The sequence below is a fragment of the Oncorhynchus nerka genome, linkage group LG22, assembly GCF_034236695.1.
Source record: "Oncorhynchus nerka isolate Pitt River linkage group LG22, Oner_Uvic_2.0, whole genome shotgun sequence".
Classification (NCBI taxonomy): Eukaryota; Metazoa; Chordata; class Actinopteri; order Salmoniformes; family Salmonidae; genus Oncorhynchus; species Oncorhynchus nerka.
In genome coordinates this window covers 80,633,176-80,656,921 of record NC_088417.1, presented here as the reverse complement: position 1 = coordinate 80,656,921, position 23,746 = coordinate 80,633,176, and the positions used below count along the sequence as shown (strand labels likewise).

The 23,746-nt window shown below is 43.4% G+C and overlaps 1 protein-coding gene across 1 annotated transcript; it reads right to left on the bottom strand.

Moving 5' to 3' along the window:
• Positions 1-1,915: 1,915 nt before the first annotated feature.
• LOC115105818 (histone-lysine N-methyltransferase SETD1B-A-like) lies at positions 1,916-23,047 on the bottom strand. Its single transcript, XM_065007452.1, is given in 18 exon segments — positions 1,916-5,124; positions 5,255-5,392; positions 5,528-5,647; positions 5,758-5,883; positions 6,053-6,220; positions 6,442-7,793; positions 7,914-8,336; positions 8,450-8,525; positions 8,697-8,981; positions 9,128-9,307; positions 14,580-15,154; positions 15,157-15,298; positions 17,048-18,154; positions 19,094-19,215; positions 21,294-21,564; positions 22,010-22,108; positions 22,400-22,554; positions 22,725-23,047. Coding segments are annotated over 18 exon segments (5,574 nt in total). The 5' UTR covers positions 22,786-23,047; the 3' UTR covers positions 1,916-4,950.
• Positions 23,048-23,746: the final 699 nt, after the last annotated feature.

Genomic DNA, 23,746 nt, shown 5'->3' with positions numbered 1-23,746 from the left:
CTGTGAGATGCCATGCTCTCCTCGCATCAATGTCCCGTTATGTGACATTCGTCATTAAAGACCACTGGCAATGACACACTCCACTGACCAAACTGAAGGGTAAAAAAGCTTGACATTCACTTTCCCAGGCCTTTTTAAGCTTGGCATTTGCACAGAACCCAACCCCCTGCCTCTAAGATTTTTATTTTGACTTTAATTAGACCTGTTGAGGTGCTGTGCTTGTTTATTGGAAAATAATTTTCTGCTTATTACAGGTTCTCACACTGGTAACAGGTTTGTTTTAAATGTCCTTTATATTTTACAAGGTACACTATCGTTCAAAAGTTTATACCACTTAGAAATATCCTTGTTTTTGAAAGAAAAGCACATTATTTTGTCCATTAAAATAACATCAAGTGGCTCAGAAATACAGTGTAGACATTGTTAATGTTGTAAATGACTATTGTAGCTGGAAACTGCAGGTTTTTTTATGGGATATCTACATAGGCGTACAGAGGCCCATTATCAGCAACAATCACTCCTGTGTTCCAATGGCACGTTGTGTTAGCTAATATGAGTTTATCATCTTAAAAAGCTAATTGATCATTAGAAAACCGTTTTGCAATTATGTTAGCACAGCTGAAAACTGTTATTCTGATTAAGAAGCAATAAAAACTGTCCAGTCTCAATGTCAACAGTAAAGAGGTGACTCTGGGATGCTGGCCTTCTAGGCAGAGTTCCTCTGTCTGTGGTCTTTTGCCCATCTTAATCTTTTCGGCCAGTCTGAGATATGGCTTTTTCTTTGCAACTCTGCCTAGAAGGCCAGCATCCTGGAGTCGCCTCTTCACTGTTGACATTGAGACTGGTATTTTGCAGGTACTATTTATTGAAGCTACCAGTTGAGGACTTGAGGCGTCTGTTTCTCAAACTAGACACTAATGTACTTGTCCTCTTGCTCAGTTGTGCACCGGGGCTTCCCACTCCTCTTTCTATTCTGGTTAAAGCCAGTTTGCTCTATTCTGTGAAGGGAGAAGTACACAGCGTTGTATGAGAGCTTCAGTTTCTTGGCAATTTCTCGCATGGAATAGCCTTCATTTCTCAGAACAAGAATAGAGTTTCAGAAGAAAGTACTTCGTTTCTGGCCATTTTGAGCTTGTAATCGAACCCACAAATGCTGATGCTCCAGATACTCAACTAGTCTAAAGAAGGCCCATTTTATTGCTTCTTTACTCAGAACAACAGTTTTCAGCTGTGCTAACATAATTGCAAAAGGGTGATCAATTAGCCTTTTAAAATGATAAACTTATATTAGCTAACACGAAGTGCCATTGGAACACAGGAGTGATTGGTGCTGATAATGGGCCTCTGTACTCCTATGTAGATATTCCATAAAAAAATAGTCATTTACAACATTAACAATGTCTTACACTGTATTTCTGATCAATTTGATGTTATCTTAAAGGACAAAAAATGTGCTTTTCTTTTAAAAACAAGGACATTTCTAAGTGACCCCAAACTTTTGAACGGTAGTGTAGGTAAACGTGTATTATGTCATGGAAGATAAGAATGTACCCCTGCACCTTGACTGGGTATGGGTACTCCTTGTATATAGCCTCGTTGTTTTTGTTTGACTATTTCCTTTTATTTAGCAAATATGTATTTTTAACTCTGCAATGTTGGTAAGTAAGCATTTCACTGTGAAGTCTACACCTGTTGTATTCGGTGCATGTGACCAATAAAATTGGATTTGTATTAATGTTCTTTACTGACCATACCTTGATGCTATTGATAATATAAAGTAACTGATGTCATACTCAGTCAAAGTCCCTAGCATCCTGATTGACACTGCCTGACTGCTTGAAATGGGGGAGAAATCACATAGTTTGGTCCTGAACTAAACTGTAGCCGACACACTGACACACAAGGACAGCGTCTCCCCATTTCTGAATGTTGGTTTATTCATGTTGCTCATCATGGGTGAAGTTATACATGTGTTCTCCATTGAGGTTTCTAACATGAAGGAACCTCTATCCAACATCCTGTGTCAGTTTACTGTACATGAAACTGGATCATCCAGTTATTGCTCTGCCCAAACACTGAAATGTAATGTATTCAGTTTAGTTCAATTAACTCGTAATCGTTTGAAAAAAAATGCCTTTATTTCCCATTATTCTTTTTCATACATTTTGTGTAATAGACATGAGAAACAGGCTGGTGATTCCACCCTATTCCTATGCCATTTCTGCACCATAATGCTTTTTTCCCCATTCTCCACACTGCAAACAAGTTTTCATAGAATTTACAACAGAAAATAAAAATAAAGCTTGACACAAGCTGAAAATACTGCCACCAGCTCCACATTCACCAGCTCTGTCTGACACAGATCTCTCAGAGTTGTATTTCTGTAGCAAATCCCCAGGAACAAAAATATATATATATATATATATATTCACAGTTAAAGAATTTATATATTTTAAGATTACAAAAGAAATGGGCAGAGAAAATGAAGACGTTTCTATAAGAAACAATCTTTCAAAGGGAAGTGGAGATCTTTTTTTCTGTACAAGATGCACCTTTACTTTAAATAAACAATTCAACCCTTGAACATTTTTTTTTTTTTTTACAGATTCCTTACTTTTTTTTTTACTGATCCCTGAAAATACAACATTAAATACTCAAGTCTTTTTTGTTTAAAAAATAAAAGATGCATCATTACATATTCTCCATGTGTAAAAAAAAAAATTCAGGGCTTCTATACAAGTGATCCTGTACAATATAAACATCACGGTTGTTAAACAAATGTATAAGCTATCCAACTGAATGAGAAGCAATGAATGACTTGGTCTTCAGAGTTCTGATTGGCTAGGAGGGCGTAAGCAGAAGTGCAAGCCTCTAGTGCAATTCACAAACATGAATGATTCATGAAACTGAATGACAAGAGACAATAACCACGTGACAAACATACACAAACAGAAGATTGGAGCTTGGGGTTGTTAGTGTGGTGATGATTTGATAGAGCGAGGTCTGATGAATTGTTTTAGATTGGAAACACTTCTTTCTGTATGGTGAGTAGAATACTGAGCTATTTGTACAGTGAGGGCTGATAAAGCACCATGAGGTGAGGACACCTAAACCGGTCATCAACACCACCAAACAGGGAAAACAACACACATTCATGTTACACAATACAAAACACATTCACACGGGTGAAAATAGACAGCATTTCATAAGTGCATGCGCATTAACACAGTTGCAAGCGGCAGCTTTCAGAAACACTCTTGCCTTGTAGTCATGAACACCCCAGACGAGTACACATGGATATGGCACTTACAATAAACTTCAATTCATAAACTGACTTGTTTTCTAGCCACACCCCATTCCAAGGCTTTTGTCAAAGTCTCTATGATGTAAATAATTCCTGTTAATTGCAGTCTGTGTGCTTTCATAGAGAACATTGGAGTTCCATTTAGATAGGTTTCACCTATATTTACTATTATTATCATGTTGTCATCTTTATAGCGCATTGAATAAATGCTTTTCTCAAGATATAACACTGGAAATGCAGTGGGGATCGGTTTGGTTTCCCGACAGCATTGGATGAGCTTCAGGAAGAAAAGTATGCAAACCTAAAAGTAGTTTGAATCGCTATTCTGTACTGTACAGCTGTACTGATCTGAACCAGGACAGGAACTAGGACAGGCAGTCTTTTAAATGGGGAATCAGTTTTCTAACCCGTCTACATGTGAACCTCAACACGCAGTCTGTTGTGGATGGATGTCATGTTGGAGATGAGAAGGCATCATAAAGTCAAAGCTTTTCAATAAAATCTGTATACTTCGATCAGCAGTCTCACTGTGCAGTGATAACGAAGTTTGTTATGGAAGGAATTATGTGCCTATGGTCGCTTTTGGAAACACTATACTACATTACAATGTAAAGGTTCAACTGTGTAAATACATTTCTGCGGTACCCATCTTGCGTTCTTTTCCCCATTCACTGTTTCCACAATATGACCTACAGAGGGCAGCATGTAGTGTTTTTGGGGAAGACAAGACGGTAAGAAGAGTGACAACAGAAATTATGGAAAAACTACTGGAATAAATCTTAATACCATTTGTAAATTTCTGAAAGCATATTCCTTGATTTTGCATAAAGTAACAGACAGCAGCATACTCTATATTATTTGCTGGTATGAGCAGGTGTGGATTCATCTCCAGTGATATCCACGTTTGTGAATTGATAACCATTCTGTAGCTTAAATGATAAATGTTTTCTGCATTTACTATAAAAACAAAGGGGTGTTAAGCAAGTGAAGGCATCCACGCAGGCTTCTCCTTGGGCAGCAAACCCATTTCTCAGGGCCCCAATCCTACTTCCTGTCTGTGCCACTATGACCACCACATGGTGAAAATAGTGTCGTCTCCCGTTAGGAGGCTGTGTCCCTCCCACAGCGACACGTGTTTTCATTGTGAATGTCAACAGTATCAATGAGCAGCTTAATGTAGGTGTGTGTGTGTGTGGGGGGGGGGTTACATACCACGTGGTCTCCATAAAGCTTATGAAAAGACTAGGTAAATCTGTACAAGCTAAGACCAGAAAGGGGAACCATGCTGAATGGAAGAGGGACCATTAAGAGTGCTGCACCAGGAAGCCAGATGGTACAGCATTGTGAAAATTCAAGGGTCACTGGGAGACTATTAGAAAACTCATGTTTAGTTCTGTTTTAAAGAGCACCTGGAATCGTAAACAATCTTGAGTTAATATCTGTGCGTATAAAAAGAGTCCCAGACAGGTAGCTGCACTGTAGCCAGACGATGGGTTGGTTTTCATCCCTGGTTCTTCCACCACTCCTCTTCTGTCCGTGCGTTTTTAGCATGGCGTCTCTGTGTGTGTGTCCAGGGAATGGGGACAACGTTTGTTGGGACAGTGCTTGTTGTTTTACCGGAGTTTCCCCTTGGCCAGGGACTAACGTTAGTTCAACGTTCCCCTACAGTTCTCTGCCCCACACAAGCAGGGGATCTTCTCATCCTCGATGGGGAACTTGTAATCGTAGGTGATCTCCTCGTTGACATTGATGGGTTGTCGGGAGTAGATGACAATCTTTTTCTGTGACTCCACTGTGATCACCTTGGCGTAGCAGTTGGGCTGAGAAGAACAACACAGTGGTGTTAGCATCCATGTGTTTGCTAGCCTAGCACTGTGAAACTGGGTCGATTCATTGACATGGACTTGATTACGATTTGCTCCAGGTCTTGAGAGGAGAAGAGACACTTACATTGCAGCTGTGGTTGATGAAGCGCGCGAAGTTGCCACACTTGGTAGCGTCTATGATGGTGTCATGGTCCACACGGAACATGTAGCTGCTTCCGATGCCCTCGTCCTCGTAACGCTTCTCCCTCATGTCAGCAATCACCTAGACACAGGATTGGATGGGTTTATAACACTCACCTGTATGGCATGATGTTTTGCAGCCAGCACAAAGTGCATGTTATTGGTGTTGGATCATTTGTAGAATACTTCCCATCTGTACATAACCTGTTCTACTCACCTGTCTGATGTTCTGCCCCACATACTCAATCACCATCTCATCAGCAGCAATTGGCTCCATTGCGAACAAGCCCCAGTCGTGGATGTGCGACTTACAGAACCGAATCTTCTTCTTACGGAACTGGGGAAGAGTGTTAAAAAGAACAAATTGAAGTGACACAGTATTGCATTGACACACATACAGTGTAAAATAACAGTAGTTGTGTATGGGTTGTGTTTGGCCTTGGGTACCTTCAGCTGGTTAAACTTGAGCAGGTCGCTGTCACAGCTGAAAGAGGACAGCAGGCGGCGCTGTTCAGACCTCCGCTCAGAGCCAGCTCTGGTGGAGACTAGGGGCTGTGCGGGAATACTCATGCCCTGCAGAGAGAGAGATGGAGGAAGGGAGAGAAAGAGATGAGCTTCTACTCCACAAGCTCCTACTTCACCTTAAGACAATCACAGACCCATGAAGACACAAACAGATAAACAGAGACACTATTGATGATTTGAACTCAAGCCCACCAGCCCACTCTCTGCTAAAACCCACCTGCATGTCTACAGGCCCCTCCTCCAGTAGGTGCTTGTTGCTGTTGAGGTATTTGATCTTGTCCTTCTTGTCAATCTTGTAGTAGCCCTCGCTACGGGCACAGCCAGTCATGTGATCCCTCATGCCATCGTCCCTCCTCTTCCTCTTCACCGCCGGGATGTTGGTAGGTACAGGAGGAGTCAAGGGAATAAAAAGGCTTTTGGAGAAGGTAAGACCTTGTGTTGGCAAAACCATAAGCAAGCATTTCTAATTTACTACTTTTTAAAATGCATGATGACTGAGCAAAACTAAAAGACCAGTAACAAAGGGTCACTAAAGGAACAGCACTTAGTAATGCACTAGCAGTTAACTGGCAGAAATATTAGTAACGGCCAGTAGTAAAGGATATGAGGGTGCTGGACCCACAGCGTGTCGTTGAGCCAGTCGTTGCCGTTGTCCTGCTGCAGCATCTTGTCATAGGTGACCTGCAGGTGCCGGATATCCTCCTCATCGATACCATCGTTCCAGATGTCGTACAGGATGGTCATCTCCTCAAACTCTGAGCGAGGAGAGTAGTGGGGCCACGGCGGTGTGGTCACGGGGGAGTGGCTGGCCAGCAGTAGCTCTTCCCACCCTCGCCGCACCTTACGGGCAGGCTTCTGCAAGTGAACCTCTTTTTCATAGGGGAGGAACTGGTCGTCAGGGGGCAAAACCACATGCAGCTTTGTCTCCCCTTCCCTGAAGTCCAGGCCCACCGTGGATGAGTCTAGCCCAGCGCGGCTGGGGATGTCAGGAAGAGCGGCTGCAGCATCCATGTCTGCAGAGAACTCTCTGAGCTGGGCATCATGAGGCAACGATCGGGGCATGGAGGTGGGAGTCACCAAGAGCTCCATAAACTCAGTCTGAGGAGAGGTCAGTGCTGCAGCCTTTTTACTCTTGGGTCGCCCAGGCTTCCTCTTAGGTGGGGTTGCATCAGGGGGCACGGGGAGATCTAAGACTGGGACAGCAGGCAGGTCTTTTGGCACGCTGGTTAAGGCCTCTCCCTGGAGGGAGTCAGGGGGCAGGGTCTGGTTGGCCAGGGTGCTGAGTGGAGGCTCCTTGAACAGTGGGCTTTCTGAAGAGGCTTTCCAGTGGATGGGCAGGCCAACAGCCAGGGCTGTGTGGTCTGGGAAGACAGGAGTGAAGGTCAGATCTCTGCCGGGGGTTCGGGGGATACCTGCACTCAGGACAGGAGACTGGGCAGGGTAGGAGAAGGGGCTGCCGGATATGCGGGGAGAGCTGAGGCTGGCCAGGCTGCTGCCAGTCAGAGGAGCATCACTGTCAGGTGTGACGGGCACGTTCTCTGTGCTATTCTGGGACTTATCCAGGCCCCTTGCCCGGACCATCAGGTCCCTGCCAGGAGTGCGGGGCACATCCTCGTCTGTGGACAGCCTGGCCCGAAATGAGAGGGGGAGGTCCGGCAGGGGGCCGGGAGGAGGCAGCAGGAGGGAGTGGCCCTCCATGGCCGGGGTAGGGGGAAGGTGCATAGATGGGACTACTAGGGATCTAGGGAGGGCTGTGTTGGGCTCCAGGGATGCAGGAGCTCCTCTACCTGGCGTACAGGGGAGATCTTCGTCCTCTGTGTGGGCCTTGGGTCGAGTGTCCTGGTCGCTGTCAGCCAGGGAGCCTGTTGGCGTGGGCGGCCGCAGGTTAGTAACATCGTCCTGGAGATCCATCTTAAATACAGGGATGGCGACTCCCAGGTCAATGTCTGGCTCCTCAGCTGAAAGACAACCAACATGCCAAGACAAACTGTCAGTTAAAAGCAATATGCAGTGCAACATCTGAAACGGAAACTGAAACATGAAGCTACTGTGGTTAGGTAATAGGAGAGGGTTAAGACCTGGGACTCCTTTGGGTGAAGGGGGCCGGAGATCCTCCAGGCTGGTCCGGCCAGGCTCCGCTGCCTCCTCCCCCTCACTGAGGGCTCTGTGGTTGGGCTTGAGCTTCAGCCCCTCCCTAGGCCTCTGGTCCTCATCTAAACCAGCCAGCTCTGAGGGCTCGTCCTCTGGGGGAGGAACTAGGGGCGTGCTGGGGGCCTTGGGCTCCACCTCCACCTCCTGCTCAGATGAGGACGCCGAAGAGGAGGAGGACGAAGAAGTCCGAACACGGTCCTCGTCTTTATCCGGTAGACTCTCCACATCTACCGCCACCTCCTCCTCCTCTTCCTCCTCTGCCTCCTCCTCTGAACTGGAATCATATTCGGAGGAGTCCCCAGTCGCAGAGGAGTCAGAATCGACTTTAGAGGATGCAGAACTGGCAAGTTCTGAAGGAGTGAGGAGGAGAAAGAAACACAAAGATAGGACAATTACAGAGGCAGCGTTTCCACACAGAGAACCAAATAACTAACTATGGTCATTGACATCAGCGTGTATTTACCCTCATCCGACGAGTCAGATGATTCACCGTCACTGGATGAGGCAGCCTCATCTTCGTCCTCATCCTCTTCACTCTCCTGCAAGGTTCAATTCCAGAGGTTAAAAGCTCTTATTAAAAAAATGGTTCTACAGTATGATGCCTCAGGTTGCCTTCTCCCAATGAGATGAAGCACCTGTTGAAGGTTGTAGTGGTCAACACTTCATCCCCCATTCTAGGCCATTTTTAGGTAATTTGACTGACAGCTCACCTTGGCCGATGACAACCTGTCAGAGACCTCCGTCTCGTCAGGCTCCTCCTCCCTGTCAGAGAGGGACTCCTCCTTTCCAGAGGTCTCTACCTTCTCCTCTCCCTCACTGTCCAGCTCCAGTGGCCGGGCATGTCGTCTCCGAGAAGCTGCGCTGTCCTCGTCCACCCTGGCCACATCTTCTGGGAGCTCTGCTATGTCCTCAAGCTCATCATCCACCGGCGTGGAGGGCCGCGCTCGCTTAGTGTCCCCAGTGGAGGCAGCATCAGGAGGGTCCTTCCTCTTCACCTGAACACACACAAACACATTAATAATCTCTCCCATGGATTTGTGGCAAATGCACTTTGCCAAACATAAAATTATATAACTATTTTCCAAAGTAACAGAGATCTTTAGACATATTCTTAGTCAATCCTAAAAGTGTCTGGAGGTACCTTGAAGGAGGGCAGGCGGATGGCTCCTCGGAGGCCGATGCCCAGGCCCATACCCTCGTAGCCAAGGCCCTCACCCTTGTTCCAGTTCTCCAGTAGACTGGAGCCCATGGTCTCTTTGGGCTTGGGCTTCTCCTTCTCCTCCTCCTTCCCCTCACCAGCCTTCACCGGGGTCAGGGACACCTGGAGGATGAACAACAACATGGACTCATATGAAAGCAAGTTAGCCATCTGGCTCAATAATGCAGGAGAATCGTTGGCTAGAAAAGTCATGTCATGACAATTAAATTGTCATCCAGAGTTAGTGAAATAGCAAAGTAAAACTTCTGACAACCTAGCCAGTTAACACAGCATTGTCCTTTGCACTCAAATATTTCATTCATTTCAATTAACCAAACTCTTTCAATTAACCAAACTATAAATATATCGCTCTGATATGCCTACCTCATTTTCACCAGTGTCCATCATTTCAACACATTCAAATAAATCTTCACTTATTATCTAGCTAGTGTGCATTCAACTTCACGGTTAAATTCAAGGTTAGCTGAGCTTTTCTTATTCAAAACATTCCAGGAGATTTAAATGAGGCTTTTCTCCAAAACATTCTTTTGTATCCAAGCAACAATGGCCACATTCTACCATTAGCATAAAGTTTTAGGGATATACAGTATATTTTAGGTAACCCAAAGTTTACAGGCCCATTGAGAGCATCCTGTCGGGCTGTGTCACCGCCTGGTATGGCAAATGCACCGACCGCAAACTTAGGGCTCGCTTAGCCCCAGAGGGTGGTGCGGTCTGCCGAACACATTACCAGGGACACACTGCCTGCCCTCTAGGACACCTACAGCACCCGATGTCACAGGAAGGCCATAAAGATCATCAAGGACATCAACCTCCCGAGCCACTGCCTGTTCACCCCGCTATCATCCAGAAGGCGAGGTCAGTACAGGTGCATCAAAGCTGGGACCGAGAGACTGAAAAACAGCTTCTAGCTCAAGGCCATCCGACTGTTGAATAACCATCACTAGCCGGGCCTCCACCCAGTATCCTGCCCTGAACTTAATCACTGTTGCTAACCGGATACCACCCAGTTACTTAACCCTGCACCTTAGAGACTGCTGCCCTATGTACATAGACATGAAACACTGGTCACATTACTTATGTTTACATACTGTTTTACTCATTTCATATGTATATACTGTATTTTAGTCAATTTATTGCTGTATATATACAGCAATATTTAACTATTGCTGTATATATACACTTCTGTCCTACGTATTCTACAGATATACAGTTGAAGTTGGAAGTTTACATACACTTAGGTTGGAGTCATTAAAACTAGTTTTTCAACCACTCCACAAATTTCTTCTTAACAAACTATAGTTTTGGCAAGTCGATCAGGACATCTACTTTGTGCATGTAATTTTTCCAACAATTGCTTACAGACAGATTATTTCACTTATAAGTTGACTGTGCCTTTAAACAGCTTGGAAAATTCCAGAAAATTATATCATGGCTTCTGATAGGCTAATTGACATAATTTGAGTCAATTGGAGGTGTAGCTGTGGATTTATTTCAAAGCCTACCTTCAAACTCAGTGACCCTTTGCTTGACATCATGGGAAAATCAAAAGAAAAATGTAGACCTCCACAAGTCTGGTTCATCCTTGGGAGCAATTTCCAAAGGCCGGAAGGTACCACCTTCATCTGTACAAACAATAGTATGCAAGTATAAACACCATGGGACCACACAGCCGTCATACCACTCGCGTTCTGTCACCTAGAGATGAACGTACTTTGGTGCGAAAAGTGCAAATCAATCCCAGAACAACAGCAAAGGACATTGTGAAGATGCTGGAGGAAGCAGGTACAAAAGTATCTATATCCACAGTAAAACGAGTCCTATATCGACATAACCTGAAAGACCGCTCAGCAAGGAAGAAGCCACTGCTCCAAATCCGCCATAAAAAAGCCAAACTACGGTTTGCAACTGCACATGGCGTCAAATATCGTACTTTTTGGAGAAATATCCTCTGGTCTGATGAAACAGAAATAGAACTGTTTGGCCATAATGACCATTGTTATGTCTGGAGGAAACAGTGGAATGCTTGCAAGCCGAAGAACACCATCCCCAACCGTGAAGCACGGGGGTGGCAGCATCATGTTGTGGGGATGCTTTGCTGCAGAGGGACTGGTGCACTTCACAAAAGAGATGGCATCATGAGGAAGGGAAATTATGTGGATATATTGAAGCAACATCTCAAGACATCAGTCAAGAAGTTAAAGCTTGGTCGCAAATTGGTCTTCCAAATGGACAATGACCACAAGCATACTTCCAAATTTGTGGCAAAATGGGTTAAGGACAACAAAGGCAAGGTATTAGAGTTGCCATCACAAAGCCCTGACCTCAATCCAATAGAAAATTTGTAGGCAGAACTGAAAAAGTGTGTGCGAGCAAGGAGGCCTACAAACCTGACTCAGTTACACTAGCTCTGTCAGGAGGAATGGGCGAAAATTCACCCAACTTATTGTGGGAAGCTTGTGGAAGGCTACGTGAAACGTTTGACCCAAGTTAAACAATTTAAAGGCAATGCTACCAAATACTAATTGAGTGTATGTAAACTTCTGACCCACTGGGAATGTGATAAAATAAATAAAAGCTGAAATAAATCACTCTACTATTATTCTAACATTTCATATTCTTAAAATAAAGTGGTGATCCCAACTGACCAAAAACAGGGATTTTTTACTAGGATTACATTTCAGGAATTGTGAAAAACTGAGTTTAAATATATTTGGCTAAGGTGTATGTAAACTTCCAATTTCAACTGTAGTAAATATTCTATACATCCCATCACATACAGTTTCTTTATTTATACTATTTTCTATATTGTAGAATAATACCCTGACTACATCGCTCACATCATGTGAGCGAGCATTGCAAAATAAATTTAGAAATCTATAGTATTCAATTATTGCACCCACACTGCTCGCGGGTGTCTGCATTGCCAAGGGCTAAAATAGAAGTCAGTTCTATTTGTGACGCAGATCGCGGTGCAAGTCCTGCCTCTCCCATCTCCTCATTGGTTTATAGAAGCAGATACCCACGTGCCATCTCCTCATACCCACGTGGTTGATTGAAAGACGAACTGTGTTGTCGGTCGTCGTGGTAATACTATGAAAGTTTAGATGCCATTAAGTTGCCATATAAGTTCAAAGAAGAAAAGTCTGGAAGGAGGAGAGATGACTAGAAACAATTCGGTTGACTGTTTTATGTGTGGATTCATTGTCGGAGAAGAGGACCTTGTGCATTTCAGGTAAAATAACACCTCAATGTTCATATCCCAGGACAAATTAGCTAGCAACAGCAACCTAGCTAAATAGGACAAATTAGCTAGGACGTGCAAGCTAACTAGCTAAATTGCCATAATGTTTAATAATTTTCGACCTGTCCCCAAATGAATGTAATTGGTTCAGAGTTTGTTTTGATATTTTAACCTGTGGGTCGTGATCGCGTTTGGTGTGGGGGGACAACATAAATGTATACACGATAGCGCACGCGCACATCCGGTTTGGGTTCCGTGTAATAGTGAAGACATCAAAACTATGAAATAACACATATTGAATCATGTAGTAACAAAAAAAAGTGTTAAATCAAAATGTATTTTATATGAGATTCTTCAAAGTATCCACCCTTTGCCTTGATGACGGCTTTGCACAGTCTTGGCATTCTCTCAACCAGCTTCATGAGGTTGTCACCTGGAATGCCTTTCAATTAACAGGTGTGCATTGTTAAAAAGTTAATTTGTGTAATTTCTTAACTTTTTAATGCATTTGAGCCAATCAGTTGTGTTGTGACAAGGTAGGGGTGGTAAATACCACCGGTCAAAAGTTTTAGACCACCTACTCATTCAAGGGTTTTTCTTTATTTATACTATTTTCTACATTGTAGAATAATAGTGAGGACATCAAAACTATAAATAACATGGAATCATGTAGTAACCAAAAAAGTTAAACAAATCTAAATGTATTTTATATTCTTCAAATAGCCACCCTTTGCCTTGATGACAGCTTTGCACACTCTTTGCATTCTGTCAACCAGCTTCATGAGATAGACACCTGGAATGCATTACAATTAACAGGTGTTCCTTCTTAAAAGTTCATTTGTGGAATTTCTTTCCTTCTTACTGCGTTTGAGCCAATCAGTTATGTTGTGACAAGGTAGGGGGGTATAAAGAAGATAGCCTTATTTGGCAAAAGACCAAGTCCATATTATGGCATGAACAGCTCAAATAAGCAAAGAGAAACGACAGTCCATCATTACTTTAAGACATGAAGGTCAGTCAATACAGAACATTTCAAGAACTTTGAAAGTTTCTTCAAGTGCAGTCGCAAAAACCATCAAGCGCTATGAAACTGGCTCCCATGAGGACCACCACAGGAATGGAAGACCCAGAGTTACCTCTGCTGCAGAGGATAAATTCATTAGATTTACCAGCCTCGGAAATTGCAGCCCAAATAAATGCTTCAGAGTTCAAGTAACAGACACATCGAAATATCAACTGTTCAGAGGAGAGTGCATGAACCAGGCCCTTCATGGTTGATTTGCTGCAAAGAAACACCTACTAAAGGACACCAATAAAAAGAAGAGACTTGTTTTGGGCCAAGAAACACGAGCAATGGACATTAGACCAGTGGAAATGTGTACTTTGGTCTGGAGTCCAAATTTGAGATTTTTGGTTCCAACCATGTCTTTATGAGGGCTATTTGACCAAGAAGGATAGTGATGGAATGCTGCATTAGATGACCTGGCCTCCATAATCACCCAACCTCACCCAATTGAGATGGTTTGGGATGAGCTGGACCGCAGAGTGAAGGAAAAGCAGCCAACAAGTGCTCAGCATATGGGAACTCCTTTAAGACTGTTGGAAAAGCATTACAGGTGAAGCTAGTTGAGAGAACGTCAAGAGTGTGCAAAGCTGTCATCAAGGCAAAGGGTGGCTACTTTGAAGAATCTAAAATATATTTTGATTTGTTTTGGTTACAACATGATTCCTTATGTGTTATTTCATAGTTTTGATGTCTTCACTATTATTCTACAATGTAGAAAATATTAAAAATAAAGAAAAACCCTTGAATGAGTAGGTGTGTTCAAACTTTTGACTGGTACTGTGTATATATTTATACTCCGGACTCCAACATTGCTCATCCTAATATTTATATATTTATTAATTCCATTCTTGTCAGCATTGTTGGATATTACTGCACTGTTGGAGCTAGGAACGTAAGCATTTCGCTACACCCGTAATAACATCTGCTAAATATGTGCATGCAACAAAAAAATTGGATTCGATTTGTGCTTCATGAAATATTCCACATAATATCAGAATTGAGAAACACGCTCACATGAGACTGAAGTGAGACAAGATAGGAGCTTACTTTGAAGAATGACTCACCTTGGCTGAGTGTTCTTTCTTATCCCACCACTCGTCAAAGGCCCTAAAGGCCACCACCTCCACCATCTTACGGTTGAGGTCCCTCTTCATGATGGCCTTCAGCTCCTTGACGATGACCAGCAGCACCCCTTCCACGGTGGCCTTATGAGGGTCTTCCTTAGCCTCGTAGCCCGGTGGAGGAACGGCAGGGTTGAACTTGGGCATGCTGGGGTGGGGCCAGAGTTGCTGCCTGTGGCCCCCTGCACTGGCAGCTGGGGTGCTACTCATTGACAAGGGTGGGTAGGGACCCCCAAACTGCATGGCTGCTGACCCGGCTGCAGCCGCCCCTCCTGCGGTCATGAAGTGTGGGTAGGGGTAGGGACCCCGGGTCTGGGCCATGCGACTCAGCATTTGGGTCTGCATCTGGAAGGACATGTGAACGCTGCCCCACTGAGGCAGGCAGCTCATCAGCTCCATCTGCATCATAGGCACCATGCCATGGGGGTAGAGGTGAGGCAGCATGGGGTGTGGAACTCCGACAGCAGAGAGGTGGTGTGGAAGACCGAAGCCCGCTTGAGGGGGTAGAGGGGGGAACCCGGGGGTGGGAGGGGCATGGACTGCATGGGGGACACAGCAGAGTTGACCACAATTCCCTTGACACAGTCGCCATCGTGCGTGGGCGTGCCTGGCATGTCGTCCTCGTCCGAGATCTCCATGTCTTCCCCAGAGGACTGATGGCTCTGTGTGGGAGAGAGAGGACCAGGTGTCAGGACATCTCTCTACACTACATGACTTGATAGTCATATAGGAAACATCCACATAATAAGCAAAGGTTCTAGCTTCTCTACAAATCCCTATAATATCATAATAAATAGCAAACTCTGCCAGACTCTTCTTTAAATTCCAAAACCCAGGCTGTCTAACACTAACCTTGATATTAGTGTCTAAAAAGGCACTACTAGAATTTAGCAGCATGTGGTTATTTCCTAATCTTTCAAATCATGAACAGTTAATTACACCGACCGGCACCAGGTTTGGCCGATGTAGGCAGTCATTGTAAATAAGAATTTGCTCTTAATTTACTTGCTTAATTGACTTTGAAATGTAAAAATCATAATAGTTATTATTTGAAGGATGAGCCAAGTCTAAATACGTTCAGCCCAAGTGTTAGTACAAGTATAATCAAATATATACATGATTCTTGGCTACAAAAAACACAACTGCTGATTTAATGTTCTTGAATAGCTGTGTGAAACTAACACAAAAAACTATATCGCATACAACCAGGTTATGGTCATAGATTCAGTAACAACTTAGCTTTCATTGATAAATCATATCTGGGTGGCAATGAAATCAGGATTCATAAAACAATCAAAACCACAAAGACTGAAAAAGCCTGGGGAGCAGCCTGTGTGTGCCAAACTGCCCATATTATTGAAATGTTTGCTTTGTGATAACATCAAATATACAGGGATGTGAGCCGATCCTGATTGTCAGGCTCAACAGAACCAGGAAGTGGTGAGTTGAGTGTTCAATGGAGCTAACAGCCACCCTGGTAACTCCTCCCATGAGTGTTAGAAAGAGGAAGTGAAAGTGTTTTCTATTCCCCAACAGAAGAATGAGTCAGGTTTCCCAGTCACAGCCCTAGGTGTGGGCCTCCTATTATCAGGGCACGGGCTAGTTACAAAAAGTGAGTAGTACCAAACATGAGGAAAATAACAATTTACACATCAACAGAAGAGTTACTTCCAAAATAATTTTTTAAATCAAATATTATTTGAAACGACAGAAGTAGCCTATTATGCCCTAAAATTGTACTGCCACTTACTCGGCATGTCAAATTGATCTGGGGTCAGGTTAAAACCTTTGCTTGATGTTTCTCTGATGCATGTCCCCAGTTTGGAGTTTTGGATTAAATGTGTTATCGTGCCAGGTAGAGAATTAACTAGCAACTACGAGCTTTGAATCTATTGCAAAATTGTTAATACATGGCTTGCAAACACAAAGCCATTCAAACAGGAAGACCATGGAAACAAATGTCAAAGTACATGACGAGTGTATAAAGTGTATATCTTTATGAGGCAACTAGTTCTGATGGCAGGGGGAAAACACTAATGTTCTGTGTCACTCACGGTATGTTGTTGATAACTTCACCAAGTTTGGAACAGACCCATAAAAACTGTCACTGTTTTGGTCACTGTTTGCTGTGAAACCAGAATAAACAATTTCCTCTTGTAGTATACAGACAGAAGAATGAAACAAAAGGGAAAGTGTAGGCTTACTATCAGACACTGAAGCCTGTTTACTTCCGGTGCCCCCTCTGTAGTTGCCAAATAGATCTGGCTGCAAGCAGACATCTCCACAGCAATACTACTAATGTGGCCAATAACGTGTCATGTATGGAATGGAGTATCTGTTCCCCCGTTTCCATCTTCCACTTTTTAAACATAGCATCTACCCAAAGTAAGGATGATACTGTTGGTTCTTACCTCCATTTTGTCTGTGGGTGTGTGGTTTCCGAGGCGACCATCCTTCAAGTCACTGGCGTTCTTCCCATGGAGATGGTCTGGAGAGCTGACTCCCTTGAGGAGCGAGCCTGTTACAAGGATGGGCTCCTCATCATCGGAGTCAGGCAGGGGCGTGGGGCTGACGTCCTCCAGGCCTGTGCTAGAGGGTCGAGAGGTGTGGGTGCCCCCATAAGGAGGGATGGGGGACAACTGAGAGGAAGAGGAGGAGATGGGGCTGCAGACCATACGCACATCAGTGTCTGATGAGTCGCCTCCAGGAAGGAAGGGAAGCTTTGTCCTTTTCTCCTTCAGAAGCATCTCAATACGAGAGTCCAGGCTATTTCGCTCTGACTCCAGGGTGGGAGTGCCAGGGGAGGGGGGGCCGTGCTTTGGTGTCAGGGCAGGGGGTGTGCTGGGGTGGGCCTTGGGTTCAGGTGGGGGTTCTGGAATGGGTGGAGTAGCTGGCTTGTTCTTGACTGGCTTGAAGTCAGTGGCAGGGGCCATGGAGGGCCTCCGGTACTCTGCCTCCCGCTGGACAGACTGGTGGAACGGAGATTCTGAGGGGGGGAACGCAGGGGGCATTGGGGCCTGCTGGTAGGGGGAAAAGGCAGACTTAAAGCTGGTAGGGGGAGGTGGTGTGTGGGCAAAGGATGAGGCAGAGGGAGGGGGTTCAGGTGGGGTAGGTTGGTGCTGCTTGAAGGCAGACTGTTCAGAGTTGCCTCGGTAGGAGGAGGATCCTGATCCCCCAGTGCCATGGACATAACGCCTCTCCGGTCTCCGGTTATAGGCATCCTGGAACTTGCTCTCGTGTCTGCGAGACTTGTAGCCTCCAGAGCCTTCGGCCCGGCTAGACTGATAGGCTGGGGTGGCCTGCCTGCTGGAATAGTTGGAGTCCTGAGAGAAGGGTGTACTGGTCTGGCGTGGGGTGTGAGGGGTGCCCTGGGACTGCGGAGTGTCTTGCCTTAGGCTAGAGTAGGCCGTATCCTGGGACAGAGGGGTGGTGTTGGAGGCGGTGCTGCTGGGGGTCACTATGCCTCCCACTGCAGCAGACGAGCTGCTTTCAGAGAGCCGGCGCAGGGGCTCACAGGCCTGGGGAGGGACACACCAAACTCTGCTTAGGAAACACACTCACAGAAGGCACTTCATATATTCAACTGCTGAAACCTATATAACATCCATCAGCATGGCTACATTGCCCATTTAATGTCACAATCAAGTTCAGGCTTTAAAAGGAAAATAATGCAACCTCATGCATCTTGAGCACACAGCAACTGTTATGATTTAACCTAATTAACAGGCCAATAATTATATCTAAAGATGTAGGGTCAGATTGTAGTTTTTCCCAATATGCATTCATTCAAACCGCTGAAGACAGCCGAGTATTGCTTGCAGGAGAAGCTGTGCAGTAAGGCTATGGCTCAAAGGCAGGCTTACAACAGCTCTGCCCCTTTCCTTTGCAGGCAGGCAGAGGTTCTAGACAACATTCCTTCCTGGGCCCCATTTTACCACCTGCTGCACTAATAAACTGGATTAGAGATAAGGGTGTCAGCTTATATTGGCTGGGGGTCACAGAGACTCACTGGAGTACAGCGCAGTAACAATGATTCAGGAATGGGGCAACATTTTTCACCAAACAAACCTTTGAAGCTGGAAAAACTACTGACTTAACTATGTCTTCATCTGAAATACCTTTCTGATGACATACAATAAACTCATACTGGCTGGTCTGCAGTTGACTATGGGACACTTTTCATTTTCAATAATGCAAAGCTCCTTAAAGCTGAGAGAACCAGGCTTATGCGCAGAACTTTACAATCTGTTCAAGGTACTAGGCCAGGGCCTTGGCTATCAGTTGGCCCTGCAGAAAGACTAGTTATGCAAACATGAAAAGGTAAATCAAATAGAATGTTCAGACAAATTAAACACGCTTACCTTTCCTGCGATCCTGTTTTGGAACACTTGCAAATTGTCTCAAATACAACATAACATAGTGCTGCTAAACATCTAACATAAAAGTGGTGGTCTTACCAGAAGAGCCTCTGCAAGGCTACGAGGGGACACTTGTCTGGCCTCCTCTCCTCCCACTGGAAGTGTCCGAGGGGTGAAGGTGCCATTCAACAGTAGCTGAAAGTACCTAAGGCGATTCTCACCTGGATGGATAAGGTTAAGATATGGTTCAATAAGTGAAAGTAAAAAAAATTATTAGTAGCCTTAGCAACTAGACTCATAGTAAATGCAAATCCGGGGCACTAAAATTTGTATGATATGGTTGTGTGAAATTTGTGGATGTCCATCATTCATTTCGTATGATACTTACTGTATGTTAAGAACATAGAGAATGATAGAGGTCTCTAGTGGCCAAAAAGCAGTATTTGCATGGGCAGCGCAATGGAGGGCGTCCACTATTTTAATGTAGTCAATTGGGTGGGACTCCCAACTTCATTGGCTGATCCCTCTTGGTGACCATGTTGGATTCATGTCCAACCGGGTCATCAGGCAGGATCAGCCAATTGTGAAGAAAATGTACTACTTCAAAATGGAGATTGCCTCAATGGCACTGCCCATGCTGTCACAGAAGCAATAATGAATTATAATTCATATATGTTACAAATTCCAATTTGTATGATGTTACAAATGCAATTCGTACAATATGTTACGAATTTGCAATACGTATGGTATGTTACAAATTCCAACTTGTTGTGGCTAACGTTAGCTAGGTGGCTAACATGCTAAGTAGGTGCAAAGTAATAAGTAGTTGCAAAGTTGCTAATTAGCTCAAATACTAATGTTGTCGGTGATGAGGTTCAAACACGCAACCTTTGGGTTGCTAGACCTTCACATTTTACACCCAACCAACCCCCCTCCTTTCGTTTTTGCCTTAAGTAACCTCCTGTCTTATGTAACCATACCAAAAGTAACATATTATACTAATTTGAGTGTCCTGGATTTTCATTTACTGTTATGTCTAGTCTATGAGACCAGGCTGACCTTAGAGATAAGAACATCATCATTCACAGCAATAAATACACAATAATGTGTGGTATATTATTAAATATAAAATAAAATACAACTTGAAAACAGAATGAGGAGTTTCTGCATGAGGAGTTTTCCACAAGGCAGATGTTCTAGTGACATTTAATTTGAATTGTACATTTAAAATCGGCATATGGTAAATCAATGTCAACGATATATGCGTACTATTGCAGGCAGGTGAAATTATAATGATAAATTGGTACTCAGTAAGCCTTAGATTTTCTGCTTGATCTCCAGCCTCTCATTATATAGGCTACCAGTTTAAATGAAATGAGCACTTTCCCTATGACCCTCTGCTGATGTAAGAGGACCCACTGTCTATTTAAGAGATTAAGAGAATAGTGGTCCTTCCAAGACAATTAGGAACTCATGAGGTCAGTGATCTTCAGGTCGGAAAGTCAGAGCTCTAGAAAGATGACCATTCAAAACTATTTTTCCCAGGTCGAGTTCGTTTTCACCCCCAGAGTTCCCAGTTGTAGTGAACGCACTGATGTTGGAAATTTCCGAGTTCCCAATTATTTTGAACAGGGCAAAAACACTTACAGCATCATGATACGAGTAAATTCTAAATATGATACACGATATTCCATTTAGCCGGGGAAATAGGCGAAAGTCCTTCATTGCTGATGTTAATGGCTACAGACAAATATATTAACATGGTAAAATGCAGCCAACGTCAACAAGTAAAATATTGTTTAATGATAGGCTGAAATATATATTTCGGCTATAAAGTTGCTTTAGAATTAGTTTTAAAAATCCTAAATAATTCAAGCATAATTGTATTATAGGCGTTTATTACAGGCACATAACTAATTAAACAGCTATAACTAATTCAATGATGACTGCCATAATTGAATATAAATCAAATAAACCAAACGAAACTGCGTTTTATCTTTATTCATTTCGGAAAATACCGTTCTGTAGTTTGCACACGCTGTTGATGCTCGTGGGCTCGTGGGTAAATCGCACTTACATTCATTTGAAAGTGCTCTGGTTACCAAGCAACCACCGTAAACGTCGGCTATACACGTGACTAAATGTTGTCCTCCAAAAATGAAATTAGTGACGTTTTAAAAATAAAATATCAAGTTTTCACGTATGCATAAATGTTGTTTCTACAACTGAGAATGAATTGCACATTATTTATAAATACTCACATATATATATATATATAGCCCATGTAAAGATGTATTACCTTTGGGATCCAGCTCCAGGTGGATGATGTTGCCCATAACTGACGTGTTGTGAAGAGTCTGGACAGCATCTTTGGCTGCTTTTACAGTTCCAAAAACAACTTTGGCTATTCCTAAATGCTTTTTGTTCTTCGGATTGTATAGAATTTCCACCTCTTCTATGTCCCCAAATTTCTTGCACATGTCAGTCAAAAAACCTTCTCTGATGTTATCGTTCAGCCTCGCAAACGTCACCTCCTTGGGAGGCACGCGGCCGATGTAACATTCATCAATCTGGAGAAAGAAAATAGTTACATTAAATTATGAATGTTACATTTATTTAGACTACAGTACATTTGTCCAGTAGCCGTTGAAACCTGAATTCCAGGCTGCAATGTGACCAACAAAAAAATTTTTCACGTAGCCTATGCCCGATTAAATATAATATTTTTGGACATCTGCAGTTTACATTTTGAGAAACCAAATAACCACGATAGAATAGTCTTGACATACAACATCCAAAATGTGTTCACGCTGTAAGGGATAATATCTTAGCATGTGTTGCCTGTCTGTAGAACTACATCCTAAATAAAAAGCATGACACTTCCATCAACAATGTCGAGGGGGTGTGTCAGGCTACTTAAAACTTCGGAACCTTAGAAAAGGCTATAGCCCCAAAACATAAAAAGCATGGCACATTTTGTTAAGATCTGAGAGGGGGTGTGACTGATTACCCTACCTTAAACTTCGGAACTGGGAGATCCGTCTCCTTGTACTTCGTCCATAGACGACCGATTCTCGGGTCTCGGACGATATCCACTGGTGGCATCCCAGGGTTCTGTAGAACGATAAAATGTAACTATTCCAGAAGTTCTGACAAGCAGGAAGAATATGACGCGCCGATTGCCGATATGTCAAGACGGGGTTTACACCAGACACCACTACAGTCATGAAAAAGGTTAGAGTTGATTTGAATTGTTTGGATAAACCTTTGACTGCGTTTAACGACGGGATAGTGACACTTCTGATGCACTGTGTCATGTGCAGAAAGTAACGTATCAATCGTGAGGCAAACACTGCAACAATGTAGCTAAGTGTTTCTCTTTTCGAATACGGATGTATAACTTACGGGCATGTTAAAAGTCGTTCCATCATAGCGATACAATTTGTGCGATCCCTTTTTCAACGCTGGGTCAATAATCAACTTGTAACTTCTACAATGGTGACTTCGTTTCTCCCCCGAACTGCAAACGGGATGGTGGTTGTCCATGCCGTTTGCCAAACCTGTGTAGAAATGTCAAGAAGATGAGAACAACATAGACTTGCGCACAAACACTCGTTAGGTTACATTGTAGCGATAGCTTTGCAAATACTATGAGGAAAACGGGGATTACAAGCGTATCCCAGTTACAGAAACAGACATTACAGAGGAAGGAAAAAAAGAGCAAGCTTACTTGAACTCTGCTTTCTGCCATGGTCTTCGTTTAGTCTGTTTCTTTCCCCTGGCTTGGACATGTTTTGTCCGATCGAACTTTATTTTAATAATCAAACGGCGAGATAATTTATCTTACTGATTACATTACATGATTCAAAGAATACTGCCTCCCTTTTTGCGAGCCAACACATATTGTGCCTCCAGTCTGGGGTTTCTGTCTCTCTCACAATAGTATTGAGCTTCGCTACCCCTCATACCATTCGCACTTTCGATTTGAGGTTCTTTACATATGCGTACATTTTGTAATATTATTGGACCATTTTAAACACACAACACATTCATAAATAAAGACATGTATTGCATTTAAATGTAAATATTAGAAGTTGTTGTATAGTGTATTTTTAGCTCGCACATTGGGCATGAAATAAGTGTTGAATCTACCGCCTACTTTTACTCAAAGAGCAAACAAGATGGACATAGGTCGATGCAAGTTCTGTCTAAGCACAGATCTAGGGTCATTATAACGTTTTAATTCCTGATTGAAAACGTTAGCCTTAGGATAGTAAACCTGACCCTAGAGCTGTGTTTATGGGCAATTCTCGGGAAATATGTTGGGTCTGTTTACAATATATTACATAAATAAAACATAAATTAAATACATTTTGAGACTATAGACTAGGCCTACATTATAACCTATACACACATTGTCTGTAATACCCTTATAATATGCAAAGGCCAAATATGGGTACATTTTAAGGTAACTGTTTATTTTAACTGACATGTTTTGCATTATTAATCTGTTTCATTGTCTTTTTGATATTTTGTGTTATGTTGGCTGAGGAGATGTGCCATCCATTGCTTGATATTTTTGCAGTGCTTGGGCAATTGGCTGGTTAACGTTAGCAGTTCCACCGGCCAATCAGAGTGAAGCACCATTTTAGCTTCTGCTATTAGAGGCACGGCTGAGGAATCTTTCAACAGAGAGCAGAGAGAGGGGGCTGGGCGCGCTCTCAGCAGCCATTTTCCTGAAATGGGACTCAA